Below are 21,006 nucleotides of genomic sequence, written 5' to 3' on the forward strand. Positions count from 1 at the left end.
GGTATACTTCATGAGAAAGAAAAATGTGCCCGATCATAAAAGAATCTTGAGTTATCCTAATGATGGATAACAAGAATGTTTTGCATCTGAAACCATTTGTAGAATCAATGTCCTTAAGAAAGATTTTACAAGAGGAGTACAGATACGCAAAGACAACACCCAATATTATCCTTGCAAAGACATATATTGACTTCTAAAAATAGACCAAGATGGAAGTAAGAAATGAAAAATTCCCTCTACTTTAGGATCATCCATGATGACGGTAATGATCCTACTATATCACTTTTTCCTATTGCCAGTAAATGGTAAACCTTCCTCAACAATCCTGGATGTAGAATAGCACATGTATAGGGAAACAAAGACCCCTCAGGTATCATTCTAGTTGAAACGCTAATAAGTTTGAATAATTCATTCCCAAGTTCCACTATGAGTAAAAGAGGTTCACCTTTGATTATCTGCATCTGGCTGCTCGAAAAACTTAAACGTTTGCCACCAGTATCTCCTAGAAATATCATGTCCCCTCCTCTTCAATAACGAAAGATGAAGAAAGTTTCGCCTGAACCTCTTGTAGAGAATGACGACGAAGTTAGGGAAATATTATCATGACATCCCATCAAGAAAATGACATTCATGATGAATGACAAACCCATAACCATACTTTTAGGGTTATAATGGGTTACCTTATACTACACCCACAATCTTTTTAAACAACTCGACTATGACTTCACGTCCCTTTATACAAAGACTGCTTTTGCTATAGACATGCCATTGACCATAAGGCCTATGTGGGAAAGATCGAGAAATGACACAATGCATTATAGATGAGTATCCTAGAGAAGAGAAAGAACTACTTGACTGTCATTCTTCAAGAATACGAGCAAATAAAGAAAAATGAATAGGAGGAAGCTTCTAGTGTGGGAATATGCTAAAACTAGACCTAAAGCCAGTGACCTTCGTCAACACATTTTTCCTTTTAGACTCTCTCTATAAATATCAACAAGAGAGATCTATCTATAACAAACTTAACGAGTATGTTTTGTATAACAACTGTATGTTTGCTTTTCACAAAGGAGATGTTCATTCCCTAGGTTTCATTATACATGTATATGCATTGCATTGTACTTTGTTACAATTATAAATCCTCACCCCTTTCTCTTCACAATAGTCCACGAGTGCGACAGCCGCCCCAGAAAGAGATATCCAAAAACCAGACGTTTTATACGCCACCAAATGACCGAAGAACTTCCAGTACCTGAAATGGTCTCTACGACCAAATTCAGGGAAATGAATGCAGTTTTGCGACATGTGATGGAACAACTCGCGCTCACAAACTCTTTAGCTAATTAGAAAATCCCATCCACATCCAAAAACATGCCTCTTATTCTCGATTTCTACCCAACATATCCCGGTTCACTCCCATTAACCCCCATCCCACTAGTCCTCAAGCTTAAGAGGAAGTCTCTTTCTACAAAGACTCCAAAGAAGATATCGACCTAACCACATGAGCACAACATGTGACACATGAGGAGGTACTCAACCCCTTAGGACCACAAGAAAGACAAATTCTAGTGGTTGATCAACCACTGCTAACAAAATATGAATTCCATATGGCTCAAGTTTAAGCTATGCAGGCAGAGATGCAAGCCCAACTAAACAAAATGGCTAAGGGAAAAAGCACTAAAAAATACTATTAATGGGAAAATGATATGAAAACTACCGAACGAGTAGTCATTCCATTAGACGTTAAGTTTTCAGCCATATCAAAGTACATCGAAAAAAGCGACCCGTCGGTCTTTTTCAAAATGTACACTTCTACAATGATCCTATTGCGACTTGGAGAACCGACAGTTCTCCACTTATTCCCCCAGTATCTCGATAATGCTTCTCTAGACTTGTATCACTAGTAAAAGATAATATATCTACAGAGCGTTGTGGAACTGGCTGCAACGTTCATAGAACGCTTCTCTATGCACCTCAACTTGGAACGACCAGAAAAGAGGTTGAAAATATCAAATAAGGAGAAAACTAGAAATTCTCTATATTCATCGAAAGATGGAAAGCTGACGCCGAGGAAATTGATTACCTTCCGAGCGAACAACGATATATCGATATATATTGGAAATCATTAATGGACGATATTCTGTTGAATTCACCATCAAAATCTTCCAAAATATGAAGAAATTGATAAAGCCTAACAATAATCTCGATGACACCATCGAGAAATAAGGGAGAGAGGTAAAAGCAATCAAAGTTACCCCACATCTAAGTCATTTCTTGATAAAGGAAAAGACAGAAGTACACTAGGTAACCAATGCCTGTTAGGAACGTACTTCTCAAAAGACGAGCCTAAGCAAGTTTGAGTTTATTTCGGCCTGAGGTCAACGGGCTTAGGCGCCTAATCAACGCGGGGATTGAACTCTCAGTAACACGTAGATTTCTTCGGTTAGGGAGGGTGTCTGACTATTTTTTCGGTCAAAAACTAGGCTAGGGAAAAATCCTTGGTTGGAAGGCAAACTTAATTGGTTTTCTCGGTCAAAAACCAAACCAAGGTAAAAAATCTCGGTCGTCTTCAACCTTCGACATTAGGGTCTATGCAGGTTTTGGGAATTTGCTACAAGCTTCCATCCTTCAATCCGAATATATGGGAATATTTGTTTACTCACATGGAGTTTTTTTTTATCATCATCACAAGGTATTATTCAATTGGGAAGAGATTGAACAAAGCTTCAACAGTTCTTGGATAAAAAATGAATATTTAGTTTTAAGCTTATAATTTGACATTTGGAGCTTACCAATAGTTTCCTTATACAGTTTAGAATTGATTTAAACCATAACATGAATACTAACTATCAATTAATTATACCAATATAAGAACTAAAATTTTATTTTTATGAGAATTTTGGTTCTTAGGAAAACATGCCTAGGATTGGTTTGATTTGGTTTGAAAACACTCCTAACAATTTTAGAAATGTGTTAGGAAACCTTTTAAATCGCTTCTCAAGAACAGAAACCCGATTTAAAAAAAAAAATCAAATTTACGTACTTTTGATTTAGATTGATTCGTTCAAATTGATTTCAACATAAAACTTTGAAATAGTCAAATAAAAAACTTGAAAAATTGAGCAATATTGAAGGTTAGTTGAATTGAAATTAAAAAATTTCAATTTCAATTCATAAATTGGATTATAACATGAATTGAAACTTAAAGTGAGTTAGAGAACACTCTTAAACTCTTTAGAAAACTTTGTGATGATTCATAAACGAGTCTTAGATCTTTACACAAAAATTTCAAAATCTTAGAAAAAATTCTTTGGTGATCTTGTAGGAGTTTGGGGGCTTAGAATTCCGATCTTTGTCTTCGTCTTGGCCAGAGTAAGCTATTTATAGCCTTCCTAAGTCGGTTGAGAGAGTATGTAGATCGAATTTGAGACAAAAGGTGCCATTACTAGTTTTGTTTACTTTTGATCCACCTTATCCAGTTAAGTCATAATTGGGTCTATGCTCATAGATGAAATGTTAGAGTGATCATTTCAACTTTTGAATCAAGTTGTTTGATGGAGTATTGACCGAGTTCTACTTTTGAAAAATTAAAAGTTGCGGCTGATGTTCATCATATTTGTCGCGAGGAAGAAGACGATTTGAGGTTGAAACGACGTCGTTTCAGGTCAAAGTGTGGACGTGCGTTTGGGCGTTACGTCCGCATTCCGTTAGCGTCCAACGGTTCATCCGCATTTGGCTAACTACGTTGGCCTTGGGCATCAGTTGACCCAATGCTACATAGAAGTTCGTGTTGTCCATTGTAGCGGACGACGCGGTTAACTGTGTCCATTGGATAATGTTTGGGCGCTCATTTGATGATTGTTTGATCTGCTACAATCATCTATATATATATAATGATGCTTAATTTTTAAAGTGTTCGGATTACCGGGTCGAGAGTTGTGGTTAATTTGGATTTATATGTGAGAGTAAATGGATACTTGGGTCGAATTGTGGGTTGACCCGCCCAGAAACTTAAAACGGTTAAAAATAAAATTAAAATTGGTATAGATATGGTTCAAACTTGCAACCTAACAAAACAAGTACAACCATTTAATCAACTAAACTAATAACACTTTTTATTTTAAATTCATCAACAAATTGATGAACGCGAGACATTTTAATAATATAAGTTCAAATTTTTAACTAATTAATCTATATATATATATATATATAATGATGCTTAATTTTTAAAGTGTCCGGATTGCCTGGTCGAGAGTAGTGGTTAATTTGGATATATATGTAAGAGTAAATGAATACTTGGGTCAGATTGTGGGTTGACCCGCCCATAAACTTAAAACGGTTAAAAATAATATTAAAAATGCTATAAGTAGGATTCGAACTTGGAACCTAATAAAACAAGTATAAACCTTTATCTATATATATATATATAATTATGCTTAATTTTTAAAGTTTCCGGATTGCCGGGTTGAGAGCTGTGGTTAATTTGGATATATATGTGAGAGTAAATTGATACTTGGGTCGGATTGTGGGTTGACCCGCCCATAAACTTAAAACGGTTAAAAATAAAATAAAAAATAATATAGATATGGTTTGAACTTGCAACCTAACAGAACAAGTACAACCATTTAACCAACTAGACTAATAACACTTTTTATTTTAAATTCATCACCAAATTTGATGAACGCGGGACATTTTAATAATATAAGTTCAACTTTTTAACTAACTAATCTATATATATATAATGATGCTTAATTTTTAAAGTGTCCGGATTGTCGGGTCGAGAGCTGTGGTTAATTTGGATATATATATGAGAGTAAATGAATACTTGGGTCGGATTGTGGGTGACCCGTCCATAAACTTAAAACGGTTAAAAATAAAATTAAAAATGTTATAGGTAGGGTTCGAACTTGGAACTTAACAAAACAAGTATAACCCTTTATCTATATATATATATATAATGATGCTTAATTTTTAAAATATCCCGATTGCTGGGTCGAGAGCTGTGGTTAATTTGGATATATATGTGAGAGTAAATTGATATTTGGGTCAGATTGTGGGTTGACCCGGCCATAAACTTAAAACAGTTAAAAATAAAATTAAAAATACTATAGGTATGATTCGAACTTAGAACCTAACAAAATAAGTATAACCCTTTAACCAACTAGGCTAATAACACTTTATATTTTAAATTCAACACTAAATTTGATGAACGCGTTGGTTCATCAATAGTTTTTAATCGGTCGTAATTCTCTTTTGACTCTGCGCTATAGATTTCACTATTATTAGTGAGCAATAATGGAATAATTTCGTCATATTTATAAAGATAAAAGACATAATTCATATGGATATAGTAAGTCTCGCTTGAGCATTTTAATGGTAGTCTTTACATTTTCTCTTTCACTCGTAGTATGAGGAAAAAGTGGACTCTAGAGGTCAAACTAATTGAGTTGAGAATCAAACTATATCAATTGTTTTAGAGATTGTTCTGCAATGTGAGAGTAAATTGATACTTGAGTCGGATTGTGGGTTGACCCGCTATAAACTTAAAACGGTTAAAAATAAAATTAAAAATGTTATCACATTTTTACCGTAATTTTTTTCACGGTTTTTTATATTACTACTCGTGCAAATGCACGGGATACATGCTAGTTTTTTTAATTTCGGCTACACTGGATCACGATCCTTTACTAGTATTGAAGCTTGTTTGAAATTGATTTTTTCTTCACTTCTTTGTCTTTATTTTATCCTATAAAATATACAAAACTATTTTAATAGACATAAATATTTATATTGTCTATTTTTTTTATATATTTTTGCATCTTTTAAATAATTAATTTGAATTTAAAATGGATAGAATATTTATTCTAAATTTATTTATTTGAGCCCTCTTAAAATTAGTTTGACATAAAATGAGTACAATATTTATCTTTAAATTATTTATTTTGATTTTATCTTAATTTTAATTAATTGGAATTAATTGGAATTAATTATTATAATAATTATTTTAATTAATTATTTAGTTTTGACTTTGATTATTTTAAATTTATTTATTAAAATAATAATTTGAATTTATAAATTTGGATACTAAATTTTAATGATTACATTAACTAGGGATGGATCCATTAAAGGGGTAGGCTGGGCTTAAACTTAGTCCTACCTTGCCCTGTGTAATTTTTCTTTTAATATATAATAGTAAGATAAAAAATATATATATGTTCAGTCTTCCATGCTGCTATGTAATTTAATTTTTTAATATATAAAGAGGTTAAGTATTAGAGAGATGATAGATATTTATATAGGTTATTTGAATATTGATTATTTTGGAAAAAGAAAGAGGTTACGAGTCTAAACAATTATTTTTAAAGTTTATTTGATATGACTTTTTTGAATATTTTTTATAAGGTTGTTTGAATATTAATTATTTGGGAAAAAGAAAATGGTTGTGGCGAATCTAAATAATTATTTTTTAAAAGTTTGTTTGATATGGTTATTTGAGTGATTTTTTATAAGGTTATTTGAATATTGATTATTAAAAAAAAAAGGTTGTGACAATCTAAATAATTATTTTTTAAAGTTTGTTGATATGGTTATTTAAGTGTTTTTTTTTTATAATTTATGGGTATTTTTTATTTTAAATTTTTTATTTTGTTTAAATTCAAATAATATTTTTCAATGAATAATTATTATTTTTAAATATTTAACAAGGTACGGAGTTAATTTATGTTGGGGAGTCCATATATATATGTATTACGTCATAATTTTTTATATTTTTTAATTTAATTTGTCTTTTAGTTTTTTAAATTTATAGAAAAATAGGCTAAATTTATAATTATTCATGTTATTTTTTAAGTTTATCACATTTTTTATTTTTTAATCCACACTAACTCAATTTCCTAGATCCGTAACTGACCAACCATCATTTTCATTGCTTGCATAAGCGACTTTTTGAGTGATTACACTAAGATGTCTGGAGAAGCCAAATATACAAGATCACATAGATTGTTGCGGCTAAATATGAATGTATATCTCATAAAAGATTTCATGTTTACTTATTTATTCTTGCTCTCAATCATTCCTTTTATATATATATATACATATATAAATAAAAGATGAGAGAACGAATGAAGAGATAATTTTTTTTAATGTTTTCAGCCCATCAATTTTGGGTTACTCAATTTTATTCTTATTCACTCATCCAAAATTTTATCTGTATATACAAATAAAACATAAATAGTTCATATATAAATAAGAACTATTTTACTAAATAATAAATTACCTCCTAAAAACGCATATGGGTTATCATCTCAATAAATAATATATTAAACTAAATTTATAATAAAAATATTTAGGAATGACAAGTATTGACTTAAAAAAAAAAAGAAAAAAAAAAAAGTGTGAAAAGAGAATAATTTTTTTTTTATTCTCTTTCTCATTCTCAATTACAAATTCATCATTCTATTATTTCTCAAATTTGATATGATTTAAAAAATAGTTTTTGAAATGATTAAAATATAAATAGCAGCCTCCTCATTGATTGATTGATTAAATAGTTCACCATTTATTTATCAGATTCTCTGTAATTTCTGCTGCCAAGTCTTCGTCACATCTACCTGAAGTCAAGTAAGTAATCATGTCAGCGACGACGGCGTTGTGGCGGCCGCAGGAAGATGGCTTCAAGGAGATCTACGGCTTACTCGAACAGCAGATGTCTCCAACTTCCGATAAGCCTCAGATATGGAACCAACTTCAGCACTACTCTCAGTACCCAGATTTCAATAACTATCTTGTTTTCATCTTCGCTCGAGCCGAGGTATATCAATCAATCAGCTTCAATGCCTTTTTCTTGTCTGTTTGCCGATGATTTTGTTGGGGGGCGGCTGCCTTGGGAATTGGGATTCTGTTACTTGATATTGAAATTGAAATTGATTGCCTTTAAATTAAAGCTTCTGTTTTTATCTTTGAATCTGTAAGTTAATTATTGGGCATATTATCATACGCTGAGTATTGGGTTTTTTAAGTAGTAGTAATGGTTTTGGACAAAATCAGAGAAAGAACAGCATATGTAAATGAATGAATCTTCCCCAGGTTGTCTGGTACATGTCTGTACCTGATTGACCAACAAGTTTCTTAATTTTAAGGAGAAAAATCTCATTTTTCTTCTGTAATTTGAGAAGCCTATATAAAGTACTATGAAAACTTCTCCAGCTTTTCTTTTATTCAAATTTTGAATATATGCTTAGTGATTACAAGTTTTGCTTACTTTTTTCTGCAATTGTGAGCTCCATCTTCATATTATAGTTTCTGTTTCTTTCCCTCAGTCTTATGATCAAAGTACTATGGAATTTACAGGGTAAACCATTGGAGCTTCGCCAGGCTGCTGGCTTGCTTCTGAAGAACAATATCAAACTTGCCTTTGAGGGCATGCTTCCTCCATACCAACAGTATATAAAGTCGGAATTGTTACCTTGTTTGGGGGTAGCAGATAGGAATATTAGGTCTACTGCTGGAAGTATTATAAGTGCACTGGTTCAGATTTCAGGGGTTCATGGATGGCCAGAGCTGCTGGACACACTTGTTAAATGCATTGACAGTAATAACTTGAATTTCATGGAAGGTGCTATGGATGCTCTTTCCAAGGTGTTATACATCTTCCGGTCAAATATATATTTCTCTTAGTTTCTGTTTTTCTTTTCTGATGGACAGTTGTTGTTAGCATACACAAATTTTCCTGTCATCCTGTTTATTTATTTTTTGAAACGAGGGTTTATTCCCTGGAAGAAGCTAGCACGTCCCCACCAGGGTTTGGAAACCAGGAATTGTCTTTTTCATGATCCCATGGTGATTTTGTTTTATTTACTTAACCTTCCTTACCCAGTGGTTGATGAAACTTCATGCAGATCTGCGAGGATGTTCCTCAAACACTAGATTCGGACATGCCAGGTTTAAATGAGAGGCCTATCAATGTATTTCTTCCTAGAATGTTGCAGGTACGAAGTTGTTCATTTAATTGATATACCTGACTGTGCGTTTCTTATGTTAACATCCTTTTTCACTTTAATTTTGTATGGCTCATTTACAAGCAGCTTTTCCAGTCAAGTCATGCAACATTGAGAAAACTTTCTCTGTCCTCCGTGAACCAGTACATTGTTCTAATGCCTCAAGTGAGTATTATGTTGGATTTTTATTTTTTACCTGTTTCTAAGTTTATTACTTAGGAACCAAAGAACTCATCATGTGTTTATATGGTATTAAACTTCCATTATAGGTTTTGCACATGTCCATGGACAAGTATCTGCAAGGTTTATTCATGCTTGCCAATGACCCCATAGCAGAGGTTAGGAAGTTGGTAAGTCTTCTTTGCAGATTGATTTATATCTGTTGCAATACATTTTTCTTGTGTTTCATCATCTGATTCTTTTAATGCATCTATTCTTATGGTGATCAAGCCTACTCCTTCGGTTTTCATTAAGTCTTTTATTGTTTTGTTTAAATTTCCTTTGTTTACGCATTATAGTCGCTTTCAATTAAGCTTCCTCATTATTATGATACTTTTGTGACTACTCTCAAACTGCATGTTCAAAAAACCATGTAAGATTTTATTATCTTGTTCACATTTATTTTTCATCTTATGCAGGTATGTGGAGCATTTGTTCAGTTGATTGAAGTCCATCCACATATCTTGCAGGTGGGCTGCTTCTACTAATGTATCTCATCCTCAACCTGTAATAAAATTTGCTAATGCCTAATTAGCTTCCTACTGTTCCTGGATTTAGTCTTAACATGATTTAAAACTGGAATTGTTTTCATTTTTCTCAATAACTTTAATATGTGCAATGTGTTCCCATATTTCTGCCTTTCTGATGTTCATTTTCTCTATGTGCAGCCACATTTGAGGAATCTAATTGAATACATGCTTCGCGTAAACAAGGATGCTGATGAGGAGGTTGCACTTCAAGCTTGTGAATTTTGGTAAATACTCCTTCAGTATATTGTTGCTTGATGTTATTCAGGGCTAGCCTTTAAGCTTAACTAAGAGTTGGATTAAAATTGGCAAGCTTAATCCTTGGTTAGCACAATTTTTGTTTTTTGTTTTTGCTGCGTGTATGTGAACTAGTGCAGTCAAGTCTTTCTCATTTGTGGAAACAAGCAAAATAATAACTATTTTTTTTAAAAATCCTAATCAATGCAGTAGCCTTGACCATGTGTTTTTATGGTTCATTAATGCATCTGTTCAATTTGTGTTTGATCCTTAAATGAGTCATATAAGGCTGTATCAAGTCTTTATCATCTTTATCGCATAGATCCTTTAGGCACTTCCAACTTTCTGCACATCCTGTTATCTTTTCCCATGTTCCATGTTCTTTAGATTAGGTTATTTCCTCAACATTTCCTTTAGCTAATTGTCAATTTTGAAGTATACTCATTCTTATTGTCACAGGTCTGCTTACTGTGATGCTCAATTGCCTCCTGAAATCCTTAGAGAATTCATCCCACAGATAATCCCGGTATCATTCAAAGGCTGTTATTCATATTCTTTGTGTTGCTAATAACTGCTTAGACGAGGACAATATTCATTGTGTTCGTGTGATAAATATGCAGATTTTATTGTCAACCATGGTTTATGCTGATGATGATGAGGCAGTTAATGATGCAGAGGTTTGGGATCTTGATTATTATATCTTTCTTATCCCACTTATTAGAATAATTTTCATTATAATTGAATTAAATACAGGAGGATGGTTCTCAGCCAGATCGCGACCAGGTTCGGCTTCCAATACTTGGTTGTTCAATTTTATTTTAAATTTTGCTAGATATCACTTTTCTGCATGACTTTTCAGTATTTGTCTTCTCAATACATGCCACCCCATGCAGGATCTGAAGCCGCGGTTCCATTCATCACGGTTTCATGGATCTGAGAATGAGGAAAATGATGTATGATTTCAATTTGCCTTGTTTTTATTGAACTTTAGAGCTAAATGGACATTCTTGTAATACATTCTGGTTTATACAAATCTTCCCATTTTTTTATTGTTATAGACATCATACATCCATTATCCCAATAATATTGAGTTTTGTTTTTCCAGGAGGATGATATAGTCAATATTTGGAACTTGAGGAAGAGCAGTGCAGCTGCCCTTGATGTATTATCTAATGTATTTGGAGATGAGATTTTACCAACTTTAATGCCTATAGTGCAGGTGACTTACACACATCTATTTTTGCTTCAGGAGTTAATTTTTGCAAGGTGTATATTTCTAGGAATTAGGAGCAATCATACAAATTACCAAACAACAATAAACTGGTTACCATATCATCATTTTGAAATACTTTGATTAAGTTGCAATTTAGCATTTAGGCTCTTATAGAACTGAGTCATGCTTTTTGGTTAGTTTTTGGTCTTACAGACCAGCCCAAAGAAACTCTCAAGTTATTAATGCTTAGCATTGTAGATTTTTCTTAATAACATATCTAATCTACTAATTAACAATATCCTGAATAAATTGTCAGTAAATGTCAACTGCACAGTGTGTCAAAATCTTACTAAACCGCCACAATATTGACATTTGATAGTTTGCTCTAACAGTGCAGATACAATTTTTATATTGTCTGTTGATTATTATATATAATAAATGAAACCATCAAACCAACCCATACTAATTAATTAATTAAGAGACTATAACATATCAATTAAATAGTATAAAGAATGAAATGAAGATAACACCATCCGCCAGTGGCTATAGCCACCATCATTTTGAATACAATAGAGGGGAGTTGGAAAGAAATATAAATTGAGAATTAGGTTAATCTAATTCAAACTTAAACTATACTGATCCCTTAATAGTAGCATAACAAATATAATATTTATATACTAATAAAAATTGACACTGTTTAAACATAGGAAATAATGATAATTATCTTTATATAAATTGATCATTATCTTTAACATTCTCTCAATCGAAACGGTGCGACACAAACCATAAGCTTGTCAATAAAAGAATCTTCATCGTCTTAATTTTCTTCTTCGAAATTCTAAACAATAGAAATTCCATTGTTTCCCGCTCTTATGCGCCGTTTCTGCTCTTTAGGCTTGAATTTTTCTTGAAAGTTTTGATTTGGATATATGTCTCATGTCTCTTACCCTACCTCTACCTAAACAATGGTTGAATAATGTTGTAAGATTAAATATATCAAGTGATATATCTTTTTAATTCCGTTTACTTTTTGGATGTGCATAACTCACAAATTGTATGTACATAATCAATAGCATGTTTTGTTTTTTCCCAATTCTGCAGGTTAAGCTATCTTTGACTGACGATTTAGCTTGGAAAGACAGGGAAGCTGCAGTTTTAGCTCTCGGTGCCATATCTGAAGGGTGCATCAATGGCCTATATCCCCATCTACCGGAGGTATTTATGATCATTTTTTATGATACTAACTGGTATTTGAGAGTCAATTAACACTGAAAACATGTGTTGTCAAACTGGTATTAGGTGTTGCTTTTGTACCCAATTTGCTGGGGTCTGAGCGCTTCCAATTTTTTGTTGATGTTTATGTTACGAGCTAGGGAAAGAACAAGTGAGAATTGTGAAGACTTGGAGATTAGGAACTTAAAAATCAAAACCATAATTGCAAAATAAAATAACATATCCCCTAAATCTACTTACTAATTGACTTAATGGACTAGGGCTACTAATTAAAAGACATTAATTAAATAATAACAACTCAAGGCCCATCCACCTGGTGCCCTAATTTTCCTCCAGGCGCAACATGGTTCTTTATCCTCTACTGCTTCCCTTTTCATCTGAACTGTTCGTTTATTTAGATACTAGGGCTGTGTTTTGGCCACTCTCATTTTGTAACAAGTTACTCTTATCTGTATATACCTGATGAACTATCGACAACAAATTTACTTGAATGACAATTTATGTTTAGCTGGAGAATTAGTGAGAATTGGCTACTGTATGCCGTGTTTCATTAATTGCACTCCTTCCTATAACTAGTCTCCTTATAACATTTTAGTTAACCTTGACATGCAGATTGTGACATTCCTGATTCCTTCTTTAGATGACAAGTTTCCTTTAATAAGAAGTATCTCATGTTGGACTCTCTCTCGTTTCAGCAAATTTATTGTTCAGGTACGAGTGCCTTGTATTTTACTATATATATATATATATATTATTACTTTAACCAATAATGCTATACTTTCTTGTGATTTTGGATGTCAGCAATAAAAAAAATACAAAGTGCTGCATGAATTTTATTTTCTATACCCATGAACCATTATATAGTCTTGTATTCCTTGCCTTGAGTAGATATGATTATTTTGTTTTCCTGTACCCATGTATTTTGCTCATTTTCTCTGTTTCACAATATTGGGGCACACACTTAACTTCTGTATGAGTCCATTTTTTCATTTTGTGAACATTGAACATGTCCAGGTTCATATTCTTCATCTTGAGTTGACATGTTTAATTTTCCATTCCCTGCAACCTTGTATTTATCTCATCAGTGTCTGTTTCGCAATGTTGGAGCGTAATTTTAGATCAATTGTATATATTTCTGTCTTGGCAGGGTGTTGACTATAAAGAAGGCCAAGAACAATTTGATAAAGTTCTTATGGGGCTTCTAAGAAGAATTCTCGATGATAATAAGAGGGTGCAAGAGGCTGCTTGCTCTGCTTTTGCAACTTTAGAAGAGGTTTTTTCTTAGGCACACTTTTTATGCTTTGTCGTTTAGAATTTAATCCCGTGTTGATCACTCTAATTTTCAGGAGGCTGCTGAAGAGTTATCTCCAAGGTTGGAGACTATTCTTCAACATTTAATGTGTGCTTTTGGAAAATATCAGGTGGTATTTTTTTCTGTATTTTTATTCACTAGCTTGACTAGGATGTGCCCTTATTCCAATTAGTTTTAGCATGTTGAAGCTAATCATTTTCTGTCACAAGTGGATCATGAAAATATACGATAAAGACTTATGAGCTAGGTGCAGAAGTTTAAACACCTAGTAGTTTGTATAACAATATATATACCAGCCGTCTTTTATTGTAACAACTTAGATTACTGTTCATATTCTGTTTGTGACCTCACAGTAAGTTAATAGGCCAGGTCCTATATAAGGGAATAGAGCCCTAAGCTATAGGCATGAAAAGAACAGTGTGGAAAATTGTATCATTATCCCTATCAGTCTATGGTCTATCTCCTTCATTAAGTCTCATCGTCTTTGTTACAATTTCCATGACACATACATTGAGATTCATTTAGACAAATCATATGATGCTATAAGTGTTAACATTAATGCTTCCTGTTTCCTTTACTTTCTTTCTTTTTTTCATGCATGTTTGAGCATTTATGTGTCCTAATTTACCATATGTATTATACTCAGAGGCGAAACCTTAGAATTCTTTATGATGCTATTGGAACTCTGGCAGATGCTGTCGGAGGAGAACTAGACAATGTAAGAGTACCATGCTCATTTGGCTTTTGTTTCCTAATTGTAGAAAAATGACCCATCCCTTATTTTTCCATTTATCTACATTACTACAACTTGAAGGAAAATCTGTCCATTTGATTAATCTTGCAGCCTGTGTACCTCAATATTTTGATGCCACCACTACTTGCAAAGTGGCAACAACTTTCAGATTCAGACAAGGACCTTTTCCCACTGCTGGAATGCTTAACATTTATTGCTCAGGTACCTGGCCTCTCATGCTCATATGCTAGGTTTCACAACCTAAACATCTGAAGAACATTTTTGCAATTGGCTGTATCCAGAATTGTTTGATTCATTGGAACAAAATGTGATGTTACTACTACTGTGTTTTTTTGTACTAGTTGTGTAACTGTTGAATCATAAATACGTGATAGGATATTTCAAAGGATAAAATACTGATGCTTAGCTCATGGAAAATTGTTAAAAGTCTGTATATTGTCTTCATTGACTTGAGGCTGGGAGTTAAAAAGTGATTACCGAAACTTAGGTCACTATTGTTCTGGTGCACAACATCAGACAAACCCATGTGCTCGTATTTCTGACATGTTATGACGACAATTAAGAATGAAATGACATTAGTATATGGATGATTATAATATCATGAAGGTTTTCCTTTTGATCCCTTATTTTGTTGCAATAATGCCCAAAAAGCCTATTTGCAAACATGAATTAGGAATTGGATTCAAATTATGTTGGTCCGATATGGTAATGTGTTTTTATGTTTATTTCAGGCTTTGGGTGGTGGATTTTCACAGTTTGCAGAACCTGTCTTTCAGAGGTGCATTAATATCATCCAGTTCCAACTAGTGGCAAAGGTTTCGACATATGTCAATATTTTATTACTCTGTGCATGCTTGGTGTGCTATTTTATTCTTCATCACAATTTTGTTGAGTAATATTTGTTGATCACTACCCATCCAGGGTAGCTCAAGTGGTAAAAGCCTTGAACATAAGATGTTTATGTCTCAAGTTCGATTTTCACTTAAAGCATCTCAAATGAAGTGGGGTGTCATTGTTCATCACTAATTTGATGATTAAAGTTTGTGTATTTGTATGAACATACATTTTCTTTATGATCCATTTATTATGCGTATTTATTGATAAAATTTACTTGTTCTGTCGTCATCCTTTGATCATATCTGAACTTAGTATATTTTTTTGGTGGTGCCGTCTGTCTTATTTTGACTGGGATTCATGTATATTGGGATTATTTTTCTAAACATTAGCATGTTTTACAAATGGAGAAGGTGCTCTGCCTGGGATCAGAAGGCTTTGCTATTGTAATGGGACATCAAAGAAAACTATATCTGATTTCTATGATGCACCATATTTTGATAAATGCTTCATTATTTTTGCTGTTTTCTAAAATAAATGGTTGTTTATTCTTGTGATGTTGAGCTTTGTAAACCTGAACTGCAGGCTAATCCTATACCATCAGGGCCCCAACATGAAAAAGAATTCATTGTTTGTTCTCTGGATCTGCTTTCTGGAATAGCAGAAGGTCTGGGCAGTGGATTGGAGTCTCTGGTATTTCTACTTTCCAAATCTCTCAAGTTGCAAAAGCATATGATAAAGGGTTGGTAGCTGCCAAAATCAAATATTGAAGATAAAAAGTGTTGATATAAGTACAAATTACATCTCTTGTAGAGAGAACTCAAATCCCAAACATTTTCTAGGGATTTACGTTTGAGGCTTTTTAGAGATATTTAGCTAGCACTTTGATATACAGTGATCTAGAATTGGATGACAAATAGAGTCGAATCCAAAGAAATAGTTGAGAAAAGCAAACCCTAACTGATAAAATCATGAAATAAGAAGAGATAATTACATTTGGGAGAGAAGAGAGAGACAAAACTCTAAAAGAGTATTCAATTACTTTTTGCTTAACTAAAACATAACTACTAGTCTGTTTATACTATTCTATTAGTAGCCGCTACTAACCGTAATTAATCTTACTTCAACTATAGGGCATTAACGCTAACCCTTTCCCCTTGTAACACACTTATCCCTTGATTTAATTAATTCCTAACATGGCAAATAATCATATTTAAAAATTAATTAATAATGATAAGAATAAAAAATTATTTACAGTAGTTTATCTCGGGACTTCCTTTTCCTAACCAGTCAACTTGTTCTAGCGCCAGCAGAGAACATGCAGTATTTAGTTCCAACTTTTTGGAGATGAGCTACAGTTATTAGTCACTTTGATAATAGAATCTTCTTTTCATTTATGTCACATCCAACTTAGATATTGATGGTTATAATTTTCCCCAAACAGGTATTAAAAAGTAACTTGAGGGATCTGCTTCTGCAATGTTGCATGGATGATATCCCTGACGTTAGACAAAGTGCCTTTGCTTTACTTGGTGATCTTGCAAAGGTAAGTTTTAAGAAGAAATGCTAAACTTAATCCAGGCTCCAATGCTCCATGCTAGTAGGATGTTCTTCTAGAGCTTTCATCCATTTTATGCAGCAGATCAGTTCCCTGTTTTAAACGTAACGAGCCTAATGTGAACTAGTATTTTGTCACCATCTTTATCACAGAAAATCTCAAAAAAATTCATCATAGTTTAAAATAAAAGTGATTTTTTTTTTCTTCGTTTGGTATAAGATTTTTTTTCTGGATTCATGATCAGATTATTTTGTTTGGATCACGATCCATTATAGTATGATTTTTGTTGCTTCATTTGGTATACAAATTATTTTTAGATCATGTTCCAAATTATTGTGTAATTTTTGCTTCATTCATTTGATATATAGATTTTTTTCTCGATCATGATCAAATAATTTTTTGGATTTAATGAAGATTATTTTCTAGATTGCAAACATAAGGATGTAGATTTTTCCGAATCATGAACAACATACTAATTTTTTTTTTATCAAAACCGCCCAATATTAATGTCTTTATATGCTTGAATAGGCCTGTCCTATCCACTTGCATTCACACCTGTCTCAGTTTCTTGATATTGCTGCACAGCAACTGGTAAGTGGATTGTTCCCCTGAGCTTCTTTGACTTTTAATCTAATACAAAAGTCATTCAGAAAACCTTTTTTTTTAGAGTATTTCTAAGCTGAAGGAAACAATTTCTGTGGCAAACAATGCATGCTGGGCAATTGGAGAATTTGCAGTAAAGGTAGATTCTCATATCTATGTTGCAATGTAGAAAGTATTGTTTTCATAAGTATTCAACCATTACAAGTCTACTCTAATTGATTTCTTGATGTTTCTTACACTTTTATTCATGGCCTCCAAGCTAATATAAAGACCAGGAAAGATCCTACATTCTAACTAATGCATTTTGATAATATACCTTCAATCCATAAAAACAAAATCTATGATAAATAATATTTTCTTGGATCACCTTCAACCTTTGACATAAGTTTTCTTTGTGATTATATTAAGATTATCTATTTTATGTGTTCCTTGCATTGTTTCTTCATATAGTAACTGGTTAATGGACCAAAGAAAACTGTTTTCGTGAAGAAAACAATATTTATTACCGAATAACATATTTTATAATTGCCCATGCTCAGGTCCGGCGAGATATTTCTCCTGTGGTGATGAATGTCATCTCCTGCTTGGTTCCAATTCTTCAACATGCAGAGGTGACTTCTCATTGTTTTGCTGTGTAGTGTGATTTCTATGTTTGTATGGACATTCTCTTCTTCTGGCTTAAGTTAGATTTGGTACAGGAGCTGAACAAGTCACTCATAGAAAATAGTGCTATTACTCTTGGAAGACTTGCCTGGGTCTGTCCCGAGCTTGTATCTCAACATATGGAGCATTTCATGCAACCATGGTGTATGGCTCTGTCCATGTGAGTTTCTGGTTTGATTTTGAGTTCTTCCTAAATGTTATGTTGTCATTCTAGAACAACCTCCACATGAGCATTTGACTGAAGCTGGTAGTGAAGTGACATTATCTCTTCTAGAATCGGATACAAAAGTAACTATTATGTGTGGTGGATCCACATGTGATCACATTTGGAATGAATTTAGTCTCGCACATAATCAAAAAATTATTGACAGTTTATCATCCGGATCTTGATCCAGATCTAAATACAAAATCAAAAGTGTTTCCAAATAGAGGCCTTCAGGATCCAGTTTTGATATAGGAACATTTGGTAACTACATTTAATAAGAGATCTATTCAGAAATTTTTACGTCTTTGTATCTGGAAACAAATCCACATACAAAAACAGAAACAATAAGTGTTATTTAAAAACTTTCCAAAACTTTATTTTGGATATTCTCTCATTTTAGTGTTTTATTGGAATGAACAAAAAGACTAGCTTTGCTAATACAATCATATGTTTTGAATTGACTTTCAACAATTCTCTTCATCTTTTTTCACTAAATATACCTGTAATGCCTAGTTCAATTGAATAAATGAAAGTGTATGATGATGATGTTCATACAAGTGTTGCATATCCGTTAGGAATTCATTATTGCTTCTGATTAGAGATCCTATTCCAGGATCCGCGATGATATCGAGAAAGAGGATGCTTTTCATGGTCTATGTGCGTTGGTATGTACAATTTTTCAAATCCATTTCCATTTGTCCAGTTTTTCGTTTGATCAGCCACTAAAAGTAAGTAATAACTGGTGTCAATGTGCTGTTTCAGGTAAGAACAAACCCCTCAGGGGCTTTGAGTTCACTTGCCTTCATGTTCAGAGCTGTTGCTAGTTGGCATGTAAGAGAACAATTCCTGAATATATTTGATTTATATATGTATTTCATGAAGCTGTATTTTTTAAGGAAAATTCTCAATGTTAGGAAATAAGAAATGAAGATCTACACAATGAAGTTTGCCAGGTTATGATTGGATATAAGCAGGTAATTTGTTGTGAATTCTCTTATAGTTCCATTCCCTTTAGTGTAAGTATATGAGCAATGTCAACCCACTAGGGTTGCTCAAGTGTAAGCTATCAGATTTGATTCTCATTAAGAACTCTTTGATTTAAAGAGGGCCATACCAGTGGAGGGTTGTGCTAGTCTTCCCCCAAAAAAATGTTTGGACCAAACTCATCAACTTAAAACAAGATAAAAGAGTAAATACACCCTCAAATTATTTTCTACTTTTAGGGAACATGATTCAAATTGTATTGTATTTTTTATAAATGTTTCATTTGGTATAAAGATTCTTTTTAGATCATTGTGATTATGGAAAAACAAAGGTAGAATTTTCAGATCATGATCAACATGAAAAAAAGGTTATTAACAAAATAACTCATTAAAACAGTTTAATAATTGAAGGGCTTAACTCAAATAAGAATGCTATTTCATGATGAAATGGACAGCTAAAGGCAATAACAATTTCTGTTTCTGATTCTGTTTTTCCAGATGCTCGGAGAAGAAGATTGGAAAAAATGTATGTCATCCATAGATGAATCAGTGAAGGACAGGTTGCTAAAGTATCAAGTTTAATGAGAAGAACAGGTGAATTCATTCAACTATTGGAAGCTACAAAATAATTTAAAAGATTGGGATTATTATTCTTAATAGGGCCTTAAGCTATTTTTTTGTGCTCTTTAAGGCTCTCAAAAGGCTGTTGTTATGCCTTTATTGATTGATAAATATAATGGGACTTTTGAGTTGTTCAGACAAGTATGGTTTTGGAGCAGCTTTTATAGGTTAGATTTCATTAGACTTCACTCATAGGAGTTTTTTATTTATTATTATATTTTAAATTTTGTTTCACTTTTTCTGTTTTTTGGTGAGGTTCCTAGTGTACATTGAGGCTTTGATGATTTTGATTATTTATCGTTCATTGTAGTTTTTGGGTGTATAAAATTACTGACTGTTGACTTCAGTTGAGACAACACTTTTACCATTGAGTTAAATTTCACCTTTTAAATTCATCCATTTCTACTTAGATCTTGCTTGGTAAATTGCGGTTGGAAATGGTAGAGATAGAGGAAAAATTTGAGCAAATGACCCTAAAAATAGATTGAATTGTGTTTGGTGAGAGTGAATAAATTAAATAGCGCTGATGACCCCCTTTTTTTCTGACGAAAATGTCTTTATTGCGTCACGCATCCTCAGGTTGCGTGACGCAATTTTTTATTTTTTTTTTATTTTTCAAAAAATTTTAATTATGAAATTTTTTTGACGAAAATGTCCCAGTTGCGTTACGCAATCGCGTCACGCAACTCCAGTTGCGTCACGCAATCGCGAGATGAAAAAAAAAATTCGGTTGCGTCACGCAACTGGAGTTGCGTTACGCAAGGGTACAATTGTCATTAAAAAAAAGAGGGTCACCAATGTTATTTAAATTATCCACCCTCACTTTCCTCATTTCACCCTATTTTTAGGGTCATCTGCTCAAATTCCCCGAGATAGAGTGTATTTATGTTTTTGTTTAAGGTGTAAACGGTTAGGTCGGTTTGAACATCGAAATGCACAACAAAATTGTTGAAGTTAGTTTGAGAAAATTACCTTGTTTCAGTTTATTTGGTTAGAAGACTGGTTTGGTTACTTCAATCAGTTTCATTCGTTAAAAAAAAATCTAATT

At 32.9% G+C, this 21,006-nt stretch overlaps 1 protein-coding gene across 1 annotated transcript; it reads left to right on the top strand.

The window, feature by feature from the left end:
- Positions 1-7,561: 7,561 nt before the first annotated feature.
- On the top strand, positions 7,562-20,304 carry LOC124912544 (transportin-1-like). The gene is made up of 29 exons (XM_047453180.1): positions 7,562-7,810; positions 8,350-8,637; positions 8,898-8,987; positions 9,084-9,161; positions 9,266-9,346; positions 9,635-9,685; positions 9,884-9,969; positions 10,439-10,505; positions 10,600-10,656; positions 10,733-10,762; positions 10,873-10,932; positions 11,085-11,198; positions 12,294-12,407; positions 13,038-13,136; positions 13,573-13,698; positions 13,772-13,846; positions 14,384-14,455; positions 14,582-14,692; positions 15,223-15,306; positions 15,911-16,018; positions 16,770-16,871; positions 17,412-17,474; positions 17,551-17,625; positions 18,026-18,097; positions 18,185-18,309; positions 18,968-19,019; positions 19,117-19,185; positions 19,269-19,328; positions 19,836-20,304. Exons 1-29 carry the CDS (start codon positions 7,631-7,633, stop codon positions 19,917-19,919), a joined length of 2,673 nt encoding a protein of 890 aa, XP_047309136.1. The 5' UTR covers positions 7,562-7,630; the 3' UTR covers positions 19,920-20,304.
- The last annotated feature ends 702 nt before the right edge of the window (positions 20,305-21,006 follow it).

The sequence above is a fragment of the Impatiens glandulifera genome, chromosome 8 (genome assembly GCF_907164915.1).
Source record: "Impatiens glandulifera chromosome 8, dImpGla2.1, whole genome shotgun sequence".
NCBI classification, from domain to species: Eukaryota; Viridiplantae; Streptophyta; class Magnoliopsida; order Ericales; family Balsaminaceae; genus Impatiens; species Impatiens glandulifera.